Source organism: Colletes latitarsis, chromosome 2 (assembly GCF_051014445.1).
Source record: "Colletes latitarsis isolate SP2378_abdomen chromosome 2, iyColLati1, whole genome shotgun sequence".
NCBI classification, from domain to species: Eukaryota; Metazoa; Arthropoda; class Insecta; order Hymenoptera; family Colletidae; genus Colletes; species Colletes latitarsis.
This window is the reverse complement of record NC_135135.1, coordinates 15,939,966-15,954,673: the sequence shown is the minus strand read 5'-3', so window position 1 is coordinate 15,954,673 and position 14,708 is coordinate 15,939,966. Positions and strand designations below refer to the sequence as shown.

Genomic DNA, 14,708 nt, shown 5'->3' with positions numbered 1-14,708 from the left:
CAGTATCGGATCGTTTCACATAAATCCGTGTACTCTAAAAATTAAAATATCTTTCTCCCCGCAACTTTGCAATTTGAATTTTATAAGTGATCATTTAAGCAAGTTACGGGTACGTAAAACACGCGACAAATTAAAAACGATGAAGAGCACTTGGTTTCGTTTAAGTAGCAGCCGTTATGCTCGTCGTGGTATTTTAATATTTCTATGACTTGGCTGCGCTTTCTGAGAAAATAATCATCCTGCTTCTTCGAATAGTATTATTTGATGTCTTAATGTTGGGATGTTCCAAAAGTTCGGGCAATAGTGGACGTGGGATTAGAGCGATGAAAAACAGAAGAATTTTTGATTTGACGTGGAATGTTCTTCAGGTTAATTTAGACAGAGACCACGTGGCCAAATGATCTACGAGAAAATGTCTAGTGGCACCAGCAACCCGCGTGCTAACTGCTTACATTTAAGCCACGAACGGAACACTTACAGCCTGCTTTCTTAAATAAATGTCCGGGAACGTTAACGAACGAGATTTTCGAGCGAATTTAAATGCTGCGCGAACCGAACCGACTTGCGATACTCGGAGCGGTTCAAAGGCTGCATGTATCACAAAAAACAAAATAATCAAATTTCCCTTGTACTCGGTTCCAAACGGTTAAAAACACCCACGCGTCAATCAGCTCACTTCCCGTTTTCCAACTCCTTAAACACAAATCAATCATATCCGTACTACCGCGTTCTATTTGTATGCTTTCCTCGGGAACATGTGTTTCATTAGGAAAACGTGTTTATCCATACGTTACACCGAGCAAGTAATACGATAAAGAGATACATACATGGAGATACATACATCGTTTAGTCAGTTTGTATTACAAACCTCTGTTTTTTTTTCTTTCTAACTAATAATTAACAACAGAGAGCATTACCATAGGTACTTTTATTTTGAACTTTTTATTAGAGAAGTTCCGTTTAAACTCTCGGCGGAACTTATTAAAAAACTTCCATATCCGTTGTCTCGGCCTTTAGATGTAACCCAATTTCGATTTTTGAGAGGGAGGGTGTGATTTCGATTGCCAGACTTAACTCGATTGACGTCACTAGTATATGACGTCGATAGTATAGGAATATTAATATCGAACTGATATAGCATCTATACTGATATCATAAGTGATAAACCGGTATAGCATGCAGCTAGCGCAATGCTTTCCAAATTATGCGTTTTTCTTAAAATTTTTTAATAGTACCTATGTTAAATATAATCAGAGTTTGAAACTCTTGAAATTCCAAACAGTTACGTCAACGGAAAAAGAAGGCGATGACAAATTTTAAAATTTCTCAGAAAACAATTTATTTTTCAATATGTATAATATCACAATCTTATATTTTTTAGTATATATATATATATACAATATTAAGTAGTATTCGGCGTAAGAGGCAGTGAATTTTCCATTTTTTACGCTTTAATTTTTCATATCTATAAAAGTCAGAAAAATGTTAAATTCGCAGTGTAACGAAGCCAGTGATAAAGCTCACGCATACAGAAGTATAGATACAAATGTTAAACTAAAAAATTGTTAAAATTGACGTTGTCTCTTTTTCTAAATACAATTGAATTTCCCTCCATAGGTATCGTAGCCCTCTGTCCAAGTCTTGCCGCCAGTAGCGCTGCAAACGCTGTACCGTAAAGACACTGCGAGTTGTATATCCCTGCAGACAATTTAAAGATGGCTGCACTTACTCGTGCTTAATAAAGTACAGTAGTGTGTTTTGAATGAAATTTTTGTTTAATTTACCGTTTCCAACGTACTTGAGTATAACGTGTAAAATTATTGCGTTCTAAACGTAGTTCGTCGTGAGCTCTTCGTTCGATTAATTTTGTTTGTTCAACAGTTATTAGAACGTCCTTGAAATATTTATTTGTTTTCCATGGACAGTGGACCGTACGATACCCATTTTAATACTATACTGAAGCTATTTTTTATACGCACGCGTGAAAAACACGGTTCGTCCGGGACATTGATACGATCGAGGAGAACGACTTATTTCTTGCGTTCGCAAGGTTATGTTAAACAGCGAAAAAAATGGAGAACGGCATTATAAATAAGAAAACCGTACTTTCCATACAACAGAAATTGGATATTGTGAAGAAATTAGATGGTGGTGTCCCTATAAGTGAAATAGTTGGTGACTATTCTGTTCACCCTTCAACCGTTCGTCGCATTCGGCGAAATTGCTTAGCGTTGCGCCGCCTTGGTAGCCTGGGTCCTCACGTTCGAAGAAGGAAGAGGCTGCGGAAACCGAGAAACGAAGAATTGGAAAATCGCCTTCATACATGGTTCTTACAACGAAAAGCATTAGGGGACCCAATCACCGACCTATTACTGCAGAAACAGGCGCGAGAAATGGCTAGACAGTTTAAGGGATCAACAGAATTTAAAGCTAGTATGGGATGGCTGGCGAAATTTAAAAATCGCCATAATATTCGCTTAATCAATATTTTTGGTGATAAAGGTAGCACGGATGTAGCTGCTGCTGAAGATTTTGTAGCATCGTTTAGTCACAAACTAGAAGAAGAAAACATTCAATACGAGAATGTGTACAAGATGGACGAAACTGGTTTGACATGGAAAGCTATACCCATAAAAGAGAAACAGTTGAAGAAAGACCGTGTAAACTTATGCTTGTGTTCCAACGCGACAGGTACCCACAAACTAACACCATTATTGATATATAAATACAAAAATCCAAGAGCACTGAAGAACATGAGAAATCAATTGCCAGTGGTATTTAAAACACAAAAACGTGCTTGGATAGATCGGACAGTATTTAGAGATTGGTATGAAAATTATTTTAAACCAGCTGTGAGAACACAACAATTGGAAAGCGGCACAATTGGAAAAGTTTTCCTCTTGGTAAACAACTGTCAAGATCATAAATTCAATCAGTCTGACTATCAAGAGGATGATTGTTTTCGGATTGTGTGCTTTCCATCCAAAACCACCTCTATCTTGCAACCAAAGAATCAAGGAGTTATAGCCAAAATAAAAAGTTCTTTTCATCAGAAAATGTTGCAACAAATTCTGTCCTACCCTGGTGGAATACAGGAATTCTATCAAAAGTATAACATAAAAGATTGCATTAACTTCCTCCACGAGGCTTGGACAGAATTGACCGCGGCAGATATCGTAAATGCGTGGAGGAGAATTATCCAAACCATGCCTCGGGTCGTACCAATCGCGGAAGAAGCTATCGATCCATTGGAACCCCAATTCGAAGATATGATAAATGCCATAATCGGCGAAGAACCCTCTCAAGAAAGAGTCAGTGTATTTCTATCGACGTGCGATGAAGCGGAGAACAATTTTTCCGAAGCGGAGAATAATTTTTCTGAAGAGGAGACGGACGAAGCGGAGGAAGAACAAGAAGATTCCGGAAAACATCTGTGGCAAGAGCAAGAAAATAATTTTTTAAAACCGCTCGACGAACGATGCTTAGAAAAGGAAAAAGAAGAAGAAGATCCACTGGAAGACACGCGAAAGAAAGAGTTGGAAGAAGCTTTCCACATTTTAACGAAACATGCCGAACACGAGTCCCGATTCATCCAACTAACGGTTGCAAATTTACAAGAACATTTTCTAAGCAAAAAGTAGCGAACGAACGGTTTGGTAATTAAAGAAATTTCTGACACAAATCAAAAGCAACCGACATTTCTAATGTCCACCAGACAAGTAGTCCTGGATATAACGATGCGTACATAGGGTATAGCCGGAGATATAGATAAATGGAGGGTGTACGATGAAGTACAACCCGCGTACAAACTATGGGGGAGAAACTGGAACACTTCCTAAAAAAATTCCTCGCAACTAAACGATAACCGTTTAAGGAAAGGAATCCGTCGAGCCTAGAGAAATAAGATACAAAATCAACATCCCCTGGTGGGAAAAGTGGTTCGATGTTTTGATCTTTGAGAACATATGTATGTCAGGGAAAGAAGCGGTCAAGGAGAATTTAAAAAAAGATTTCATTGCTCGGAAGAGCGATAAGAAACGTCGATCAGAAACTTTATATCGAGAGGGAAATTGTTTTAAGCGGATCAAGGCTCTCTCCTGGTAGGAGAGTTAGTAGACTGTAAACTATAGTAGAGATGTAAACATTCATTAGTTTTCTTCTCACGAACGGACAGTAGATACTACGCAGAACGATTTCCCAGTTATCGAAATCTCGATAGGGTGAAAAAAATTAAAAAGGTAGCGAAGAAAGCTATAATAAAGAGATAACAAGATCGATCGTAGGGAAGAAAAATAATTAAACGTCACAGTTATTGTGTAATAAACGCTTTAACCAAAGTTCCTATCTTAATCGGTGTTACTTTATTAAAACTTTAAAAAATTTTATAAACGAGTCGAATCTAATTACGATTAAATTAATAATAAAAATAAGTTACTTGTTAGGTTGTAAAATAGTTTTTCAAGACTTTATTTTCTATTCTCTTAAGCATTTATTTATACAATATTATCATATTTTTTAACTTTTCTAACATATTTTATTAACTATTATCTCACTTTTGCTTTGCAAAACAAAATTTCTTCTATTAATACGATTCTTAATAGAATGCAAAAGTTATGGCTAGGTACTGGGACATCGAAATCTGGATGCTAGAACAGTCGCATTTTGGTTAGCCACATATTGGTACATTCGTGTTTACTAACATTTTTATCCGTAGTAAATTTCATACCGTAAAAAGTAGAAACGGCCAATTATTAATATATTTATTGTTTATCTGCGACTTTTGATCATTTTTCGGTGGTTCGAAATCGCTTAGAAATTTCCTGACTCGTATGTCTAAAATAATCGAAGTTAATATTCGGTAACCGTGCGTACCGAGGAAGCGTAAAACGATACAATTATATTTCCCAGTAGATAAGTAATTCCTTTTCGAAAATCTGCGAAGGAAAATCTGTACGATCCGTCGACAGTCTGTTTCTGTGACAAACGATGAAAAATGAACAACACTGATTATAACGGAACAATAATCAGAGGTGCGCGAGTACCTCGACGGCGGCAACCGGAGGCGTTTGATCCCCGCTCAAAATCACGGGTTCCGATTCAGTCTGAACGATCCTGACCAAGTTCGCGTCCTTCTTCGAAGGTGCGACATTCGTGTTCGAAGCAACGTTCGATCTAGCGCAATAACTCGGTGGTCTGCTTTCTCGAGTTGTGCCGGGAGTCACGATACTACCAGCATTGGACCTGTAGGTCGGCGGAGGCGAGGACGTTGGTTGCAAACGATCCAGAAGCAATAGTCGAAGCCTGTACTCCTGCATACTCGCCTGAAATCACAATCGGTTATAAGTATTGAAATTTCAGCTTTGTCTTTTCTATAACGCGACGTATCAATTTTCCCAACAAATATGACAATTTCTTTAAAATTTTGTAGATCCGTGGGGGATTCGAATAGAAGTGATCTTTTTTGTGATTCTTCTCATCGATACCGTTCGATCCCTTCTAACGAAGCTTTCCAGACAAGTATGTATACAAGTAGCACACATTCTTGCGTTCAAAATGCCTTCTAATACTTACATTATTCTTTACAACAAAAAAGAAAATAGGTCTGAAGGAGCGTTAAAAGAAATTTATGAGCTGTCACCTGATAACTTGGTGGTGGTGTTCTAAACTGAAATTCCGGATAAATCATAGCAGCGTACGGATGAATTGGCCTCGCTGGCGGGATCCTGCCCGAGATCCCCGTGAAACCAAAGAAACTACTGCAATTTTCTCGACTGGTCACTCGCCACGCTACAGCGCTCACAGTTACCAGAACCACTCCTATACCTGCAACAAAACGCGTTGCCAGAAAGTAAGCAATCTTATTTTGAAAATCAAACGTATCGAAGAAACCGATCGTTTGAACGTCGACTACAATTAAATAAACTTGTTCGCATTAAAGAAATGGTAATGTTACTTGTCGAACCGTCTTATAATTATGAACTACACTGATGCTAAATAATGAAACTCGCCTATACATGGTCCTTTCATTTTGGGATTCAACCTCCTCTATATTAAGCACCATCTTTTATACGTAAAAATTTAACAATAGGTTACGATTATTAATTAAGTTCAATTAGAAAAAATAATGATGGACGAGTGTTTCCAGTGTTGGGTGTTCTCAACGTTGCGAACGAATCGTGTGAAATAGTCAGCTGAATTCATTGGGTAGTTAAAAATTACGGTAACGTTAAGTATTGTCGTGTGTTCTCACGAACGTCAGCATGCGAGAACAGTGAGAATTAAGAAAATATCTTCCGAAGAAACGCAATTATCTAAGTTTTCGCATACACACGTTTGCGCTACCCTCTCATACTCTGGCACGAATTCTTCCTCGCTTATGGCATTCGAACCATACTTACAGCTTCTTTTGGTACGATACCGCCCCTATACCGAATAGTTACATTTTTTTAATCATCTTCTAATAGGGCATTTTGAGATGCACACAATGATCTATAATTAAAATTCACTTGAGGGCAGAATCGTGTAAAATCTTTTTAATGAGAATTGTGAATGTACCAATGAAACTAACCAAATATTCAGAATTCAGCAGAGATTTGTACTATTTGCCATCTTTATTTGCAATTTTCTAGTACCTCTGTCTCACGGTCCTTCGACGCGTAGGCGTACGACGTCGATCTCTGTAGGTTAGAGCTTTCTCCCATTGTGAGAGCCATTCTATACAGGTCGCAGGTTACATGCCCACGTTTAGAAAGTAACCATTACGATCACGATTCCCCTTCTTTCGTTATGCCACGAACCTCTTGCAGTTTCCTACTGCCTCTACTGCGTATTTCATAACTCGTTGATTCTCATTTCAGTGGTTTTAATCCTTCGAAAATATGCTTCCAAAGAATTCAAGATAGAAATATCGTAACAAGCGTAACTCGTCTAACGAATACATCTCATCTCTGTGTTCTTCGAATAAGGATCTGTTTCTAAAGCAATTTCCAAAGCCGAAAAACGTGGTACAACTGGCAACGATAGGGATTCTAGGACCGACAATGAATCGAAAGGACGTTGATACCTGCGAAAAAGGTAATTCTTACCGATCATGAGAAGCGCTACGGCAATGTGATCCCGACCCGAAGCTCTGAGGGCCCCCAGCAGAGCGCCAGCACCCGCACATACGAGACCCACTACTCCGACGCCCAGGATGGACCAACGTACAGGAGGGGAGCCGAGGCCGCAACATTGCTTCGGTACAGCGTCCCTGTAATGCAATAACCAACCGATGAAACGATATACCGATGTACGTGTCAGGTAAATCAATCACATCTTGAGTCATCACGAAACCGGTAAACTGCACCCATTGCACCCCCTTGTCCAGAGTGACCGAGTATTAATCCGGACTCTGAGTTACCTCTAAAAAAACACACGCAAATTCGTATTCACCTGCCAAAAGCAGAAACGCTGGTCGAAACCGGAAAAGGTAGACCAAGGCTAAGGCCCCTAAGACCCAAATGAGGTGGCGGCGGATGCAGAAATCCCCCTGGGGGTGTTACCAATGGTATTCCAGGCGCGGTAGAAGGCTGACATCCCGGTGATGTACCAGGATACGATGGCGGTAGCGAACAAGATCTCAAGGCACGACGGTGTTGTCTGCGCATCCGTCTCTCTCTCCTACGAGCACCCCGTATACCGTCCAGTTCCTCCAGTGCTTCTAGACCGCTCTGGAGAGCCAGTTCCGTCTGCGCCTCCGTCGAAGTAAAAGATCGCGCATTCTCTCGCGACTCCTACAGCAATACATTGAAACATCATTTACAGGCTATCTTAAAATCATCGGATAACTTGAAACGTGTAAATTTCTTGCACGCAGAGATATCAGAAAAAAATTGCCATCGACTTTCCCATCGACTGCGATACCCTGAACCTTTGTGGGAGGTGATGTGCCCTTTGGTCCCTCGTGTGCAAGGTTTACGATTACTGTCGCGAATAGAAAAATCGCGGTAGAGGCACGCAAAAATGTGCAACAAGATTCGTGCAGTAAAGCGTCTTTTTCACGAGTAAGAAAAAATGTTATTTCACTTGTGTTGCCTATCGGTTACCGATCACCCCGTACAAAGCTCTTATCGCTTTCCTTTCGGATTACGTTTTCTCTCCACTCTTATTTACAGTTTACTCAACACTACCTTAACCTACATACATCCTGTGCCCTGTATAAATGCTTTTAACCATTTCTCGCTAACCACTCTTTTCGTTACCGTTGCTTGTAATTACCTCCTCCGCACGCTCTACTGTCCCCATTCATTTCCCCACTCCTATCTTGTCTCACCTGTACCACCATCTCTTCTCTAATTGCTGTTCTTCCTATCCCATGCACTCCGTTTATGCTCACCCCCTTCTTCTATTGCTTTCTCTTCTCTCTCTCTCACACACACTACCCCTGATTCTCTAATCCACCTTAACATCCTTCTCATCCACACACCCTGCATTTCTGCCTTTCTTCGTCCATGGAATATCTCTTCGATATACTTTGTTCTATCGTCAAACGTAGAAAAAGGCTTGTCTAACCGAGCCCGTAAGGCATACGTATGTACGTACCTAAATATCTAGCATTTATTTGATTTGAATCTAGGATTAATGTAATTTTGAGAGTAGCGTGGTAACGAGTATGAACAGTAGAGTAGTATCGAACGAGAGCATGTGAAATGGAAAAAAGGAGGAAATGTGTAAGATAATAGAGAAAAAAAATATGTACCTGCGGTCTGGTGAGGTGATTGTTCCTAGCATTATCGACGGTTGCACCGCCTACTGTGACGACACTGACGGGTCTCGGGGCATTCTCGGACAGAGCCCCAGCCATCGTGCGACTCTGAACATCGGACTCCAGGGTAATTCACCTTCCCTTTTGCTTTCACAACTTCACTCGCTATCGCGCTTATCCTAAACTCCAGTTTTACACGTTCCGCTCTTATTCTCCCCTCTCTTCTCCTCTCCGCCTTTCCACCGCCATCCACTCGGTGATATCCTTGTCCTTCTCGCGACTCGCCTTTCTCTTTTTTCCTGTTTCGATCGAGTATTACTTCACTACGTATCTCGCTTTTCATTTATCCCGATCGAGTGTTGCTTTTCTTTTTAAACGTCTCTTTCCTATCTTTCACGTTGTCTTTATTCCTTTCATTTTCATGTTCTCTCTGTGCACTGTAATCCGTTATGTCACTTCCGTCCCGTCGCACTACGCCTATGTTATCTGCCTTTCTTTCTACTTTTATTTTCGCTTTACAGACATCCCTCATTCTCTGCTTTTCGTTCCCTCTGTCTTTCCATTTACTCGCACTCTACTTTGTCGCCGTTTCTAGTCTTCCCCGTCTCTTTTGTCCAACAAAGCGTGAATCGTACGCTTTTGTCCGTTTTTCGTGCGCTCCGTGGTGTGCTTTAATCTTTCGTTTCGCCGCTAAATATCGCCCATTCCCTTATTTTCTCAGCCAAACACATTTAAACTGTCAGTTTCCAACCTCGGATTTTCTCGTCTGCATTTCTCGACAATTTTCTTCTCGCTGGTTCGCGATTTTACCACACAGCGTGCAAAATCGTTGATCTAGTGGGATAAAAATCAATATTTAACAATACTCATAAACATGTATCTACTTTAAAATCAATTTTATCTAATCTACAGATATTAAACGAACAAGAAAATCAAATATTGACTACGCGAATTTGTGTGCTTCTTCAATAATCAAATTATCCAAAGTATTTTTTATATTAATACTTTGTATTTCAGTTTAGATTAATATAAGTTTTTCAAGCTTTCTCAATTTTCTCGATTTTCGTTCCTCCAGATCAATGATTTTACGCACTGAATAGTGCCTTTGATCGCTAACGGAGGAAAGATGTTAATTTCTAACAAAAATTCATCAGGACCTAAATTTTCTTTTGCATTGTACAATTATATACAAGTATACTAAATCTTCAAAGTTTCTTTCAAGTTTTGTGATTCATTGTTTAATATCTCCCGCGAAGATGTACATGATTCATTTTGTAGGGATCTTTTAGTAACTTACCAAAGGATCCCTAGTACCTTGTATTGCATTGTCAGATTTTCTCGCACATACGCAGCGCGTCGTATATTTCTTGAATGTATAACGAAACACGAAGAGAAATTCAAAATTGTAATAAATCTGATGATTCCTTAATAACAACAAAATAAGGGTCCCTACGACACCCTTTTTCGTTCGATCAAAGTACGGTGCTGCATCGTCTTCGATACGCATGCGCGGAAAATCCCAACGCATCTAACAATATTGGCGCCAAAAAATTGCGGCATCGTGCGTCGTGTGTGTTTCTACAATTAATTACGTGTATCGAGAAAGCTGATCGAGATTTCTAAATAACTACGAACAAAGCAGCAGGAAGCATTTCGTACTCTAATAAGAAAGATAGAAGAAAGCAGTCGAGAACCAATTGATGGAACAGAAATTGAAGAACGAAGAGGCGTGCATAAGGGAGAGGTTATGTTGCAACGAGAAGAATTTCGTGTCGATGAATCTCACGAAATGTTCAGGCACGAAAATTCTATACTTTTTTATAATGTAAACAACGAAGAGAATCAACACAACCTTTAAACGAATTGTGTTGAATGGTGCAAATAGAAAAAGAGGTTGCAAAAGAATTCGTTGCTTCGAATATTGGCAATGAAAACAGTGCTAAGGTTTTTGCAAAAGTTAATAATTAGTATTCAATCAGATTCAAATAAAAATATTGAAAAGAAATTTATTCATACATTTTTTTGTAATTAAATGTAGTGAATGAACTGTTGAATACTAAGTACTAAATATATTGTAACACCATAGGCACTTTAGTTTCAAAAATTGTTAAGGAAATATTCGATAAATCATAATTACCCATCAACGAAGCGTGAAAATGTATTCGGAAATGATTTCCCCCCATATTTCAAACCGACGTCGTATCGGTGGGAAAATCGGTCCTGTTTGAATCGTAATCTAGCTGGCAACCTACACATCGTATTAATGTAAAAAGTATTTGTAATTGCAGTAAAAACGAATCGTTTACGATACGATTTTCTTCGGACAAAAGCACGTCGTACTTTGCCGGAGGAATGTACATCATTGTTCGTTGTTTTAAATTGGAAAAACAAGAAAAGACATACGATCGTGAATCAAAATATCGACTCTCTAAGGCTAGATGAACACGAACGGTGCGTTGTTGTTGCGTTTCTACATTTTTCTTTATCTTGGACTCGAAAACAACCAAGGCAGACATAGGAATGTCGTTCTTGTCTGTGTTGTTTTAATTGCAAAATAAGGAAAAACAGAAACGCAATGGCTACATACCGTTCGTGTGCATTTGGCCTTAGAGTGTTTGCCCGAATCGAATCGTGTCGTAAACGTTTCCTGTTTCAACGGTGAATATAAATCGACATTAACGCGGAATTATTTGAAAACTTTCTCCTCGTCTTTGTAAATACGACATTTCATTTTTCGAAACGTCGACGTCAAGTATAATAAATTAGGTTGGTTGTCTCGATCAATGCAGGACTCTTTAACCCCCATTTCTTGCAACAATCGAGATAACCAATCCAACGAGTAGTAGCTCTACACATCCTATCCCAGCTACTGTCCTAATTTTACTTGTTGATTAACAATCATTTCCTCCACTCGTCAAAAGCATACAACGAACGAGACTTTCATGCAATAATCAAAGTTCTACTGTATACCTTGCAACGCATATGTTCGTAACAACTCTTTGTATCTATATGGGAAATGAGAGAAGTTAGGAATTAATTTTAGCCATTTGTTACCAGGAAGCATTAATTTCATATTCTCATGCGCGACGCATTACACACACGAAGTATATTCCAAAATATTAATGTTCGTATTCATCTAATGGGGCAGTAGAATTGGGACACTGGATCCCACTGCTTCAACTGCCCAAGCACTGGGTCATTCTAATAGTTATACATTTATTGTATCTTACAGCTTGTTATTCAAGTTAAGGATCCTCCCTAACGCCCGTCGTGTGCGATATAATATTAACCTGTATCAATTTTAAAGTATCCGTACTTTTTAAAACCGGCCATAAAGAAGACAAATATAACTGTATCCTGGTTTAGTTCGAATCTTTCGACTCTGTTCTGCTATTAAAAAATCGTACTTGTTTGAAGCAATTGCAGAAAAAGTAATTCAAAAATTTTTATTCTTTAGTTCTGTTTTTGTCACTCGTTTGTTGACTACACGGTTATTATTTGTCGAGGAAGAATTAGTTAATACTATATAACTTTATTGAAACTTTCAAAATGTTTTCGAGATACGTTTAAATATCACTAAAGATCATAACGTATCCAAGTTTCAGCAAAATCCGAGATGTTCGAAAAACGGTCCGACTTCGCGTGGTTTGACCTATTAATTCGCTAATGCACTCATTTTCTACTCGTCCATCGCGCAAAAATTGATCGATCTCGATACTTTGTATGACGCTTTGGGAGCATCAGTTTTCCGTAATAGAATTTAGTATTTTCTCCACAATCGAACATCGACGGTAAAACTCGTAACCAACCTGAAACTAACTGTATCGCGACGTTTACGTTGCAAATTATCGTCGCACTCGCGACCGACCGTTTTGACAAACGGTACTTTTCGCGCGTATGTGTTTCTACGTCTCTATGCGTTGATTCAACAATTCGACGGCACAGTATGATAATTTTCAATCGAAACTACTCCACTGCCCGTGTCTATGTTAAAGTTTTTTTCTAAATACGGACGTATGTGTGTCACTGTTGTCTAACTAATTATACCTAGTTGAGCTTTAAAAAAAGACTATTGCAAACACGTTACGAAGAATGTGCGTTACAGATCCCGTACAACCGGGGGAACAAAAACCTGGCCGCATTAATTTAGACGTGCAGTCGCCACTAAGTCGAGAGGACGCAATATTTGAAAATACTCTATCTTTAAGGAAGGAACGTTAATCGCTTAACTGAATTCTCATACAGTACCATTATAAATTCAGATAGAATAGCTTTATGCGCACCTCTTCTCAAGTAGAGTACGGCCAACCTATTTTTTCCACGGGTATATTTATCTTTGTTGAAACGATTGAATATTTCTATCGTTGAACAACGATAAAAAGTAAAACATTGAAGTTGAGGAACTCGGTAAAAAAAAGTATTTCTGTAAAATATTCAACGATTCGATGCTGTAAACTATTCTGTCTGTAGCTAATCGTTGAAACCACTTGTTTCGGATTCTTTCCCCCGGAAATATTTGCAGCCTTAATTTTCACAATACGGGTATTGAAAAAACTAGCGAACAATCGGCCACCGAATCTGAGGCGTTAGATAATTATTGACAGAAATGGTACGCGCGCATGCATGCTTTCCAAAGTAACGCGACACTACGTTCGAAGTCACCATTAAACACTTTCACATTGAAGGGTAATAAACGAGAAACGGAATCCAACTAATCTGGTTCCGAAATCACTGTAAGATCCTCGGAGACGTTGACGATCCGTTAAAAAAAGCAGATATCCACGCGACACGATTTTGTAACTGCAAAATATTATGGAAGACAGTCGAGTGCAAAGAAGCCATCCTTTACCTCGAAATCACGCGTACCACACAGCTTGTAGCGTTTAATTTATCTTTGAAACCAAGAATCGCGTGTATTTTAGATTCACTGTTTCTCACTTTTCGAGCCTCTGCGCAAACTTGTATCAATGTTCGCGAAAATAGGTCGAATCGTGTTACCTTGGTTTTTAGACTAACATCACCGAAAACAACACAACTCGAACCCAGATAGCGGTTGTACTGTCTAGTACTGACGAACAAAATGTAGAAACCTGCGGCGACAAGGAGCAAAACCCTCAGGAGCGCACTCGTGCAGCTAAGAGTAGAACTCAATCGAGAAAAAAGCACCAATCGTTCCTCGGTTCCAGTGGAAAGCGTGGAAACTTTTACGAATTTATTGTTTGTTAGATAGAGATGAAGGTACTGAAAACAAACAAATATTTATTTTATAATAACGTGTTGATATGGCCAACTGTTGCATGTAACTTTGATATACCGTTCGATAGTCTCTTACATTCTTTTTATTCGCATTTTATCGTTTGGAAAGAACGTATTGAGATTATCGAGCAAAGTTACTACTAATCGAATTATTATTAACTTGCTATTTTTACTTCTCCCTTATCCGGTATTTGTATCCCAAATCTGGTCACCTCGAATAAAATTATATAAATTAAGAAAACTTTCCACGAAAAGAATATTATAGGAAGCTTTATGCTGTGTAAACTGTGTCTTACAGTTGATAAGATAATGAAAGAATTTGCAAATGTACATCGATAGTTACTATTTCTCATTAATTTTACAACAAACATAATATAATTCATGCAAAGTCATCTGCAATCAGAATATAAATAGCCAGAATTTCTCTGGCCTTACTTTTACATAATTGTATTTATTTTACAGTAATCATTGTATTGCAATTTTTATGTTGCTTAAAATGAACAGAGTTAGTTTACAAGTTATGATATTATAACAAAATATTATTTCTTTGTCTGAACAAAAATTGAATCTGTAATATAAGAACAAAGGAAAAGTCAAATCTGTTTGTTACAAATTTCCCACTGTTTAGTTAGTGTAACTTACAAGCAATATTTGTTCCTTCTAGATTATGTTTCATGTTAGGTATGCACTAAAAAAACATTAAAAGCTA

General features: G+C 38.6%; 1 protein-coding gene across 11 annotated transcripts; it reads right to left on the bottom strand.

Moving 5' to 3' along the window:
• Positions 1-4,435: 4,435 nt before the first annotated feature.
• Positions 4,436-13,818, bottom strand: LOC143346418 (uncharacterized). Of its 11 annotated transcripts, none has more exons than XM_076774495.1 (7): positions 13,027-13,818; positions 10,881-10,991; positions 8,738-9,577; positions 7,432-7,772; positions 7,086-7,249; positions 5,639-5,823; positions 4,436-5,321 (listed from the first exon to the last, which is right to left on the bottom strand). In XM_076774495.1, the coding sequence occupies exons 3-7, from the start codon at positions 8,840-8,842 to the stop codon at positions 5,025-5,027; spliced, it is 1,092 nt and encodes a 363-aa protein (XP_076630610.1). In that variant the 5' UTR covers positions 8,843-9,577; positions 10,881-10,991; positions 13,027-13,818; the 3' UTR covers positions 4,436-5,024. The 11 variants fall into 11 exon arrangements, with proteins under 11 accessions (XP_076630610.1, XP_076630695.1, XP_076630661.1 ...); XM_076774580.1 differs by having other exon boundaries at positions 5,639-5,817; XM_076774546.1 differs by lacking the exon at positions 10,881-10,991 and adding an exon at positions 11,714-11,748 and having other exon boundaries at positions 13,593-13,818.
• Between the last annotated feature and the right edge of the window lie 890 nt (positions 13,819-14,708).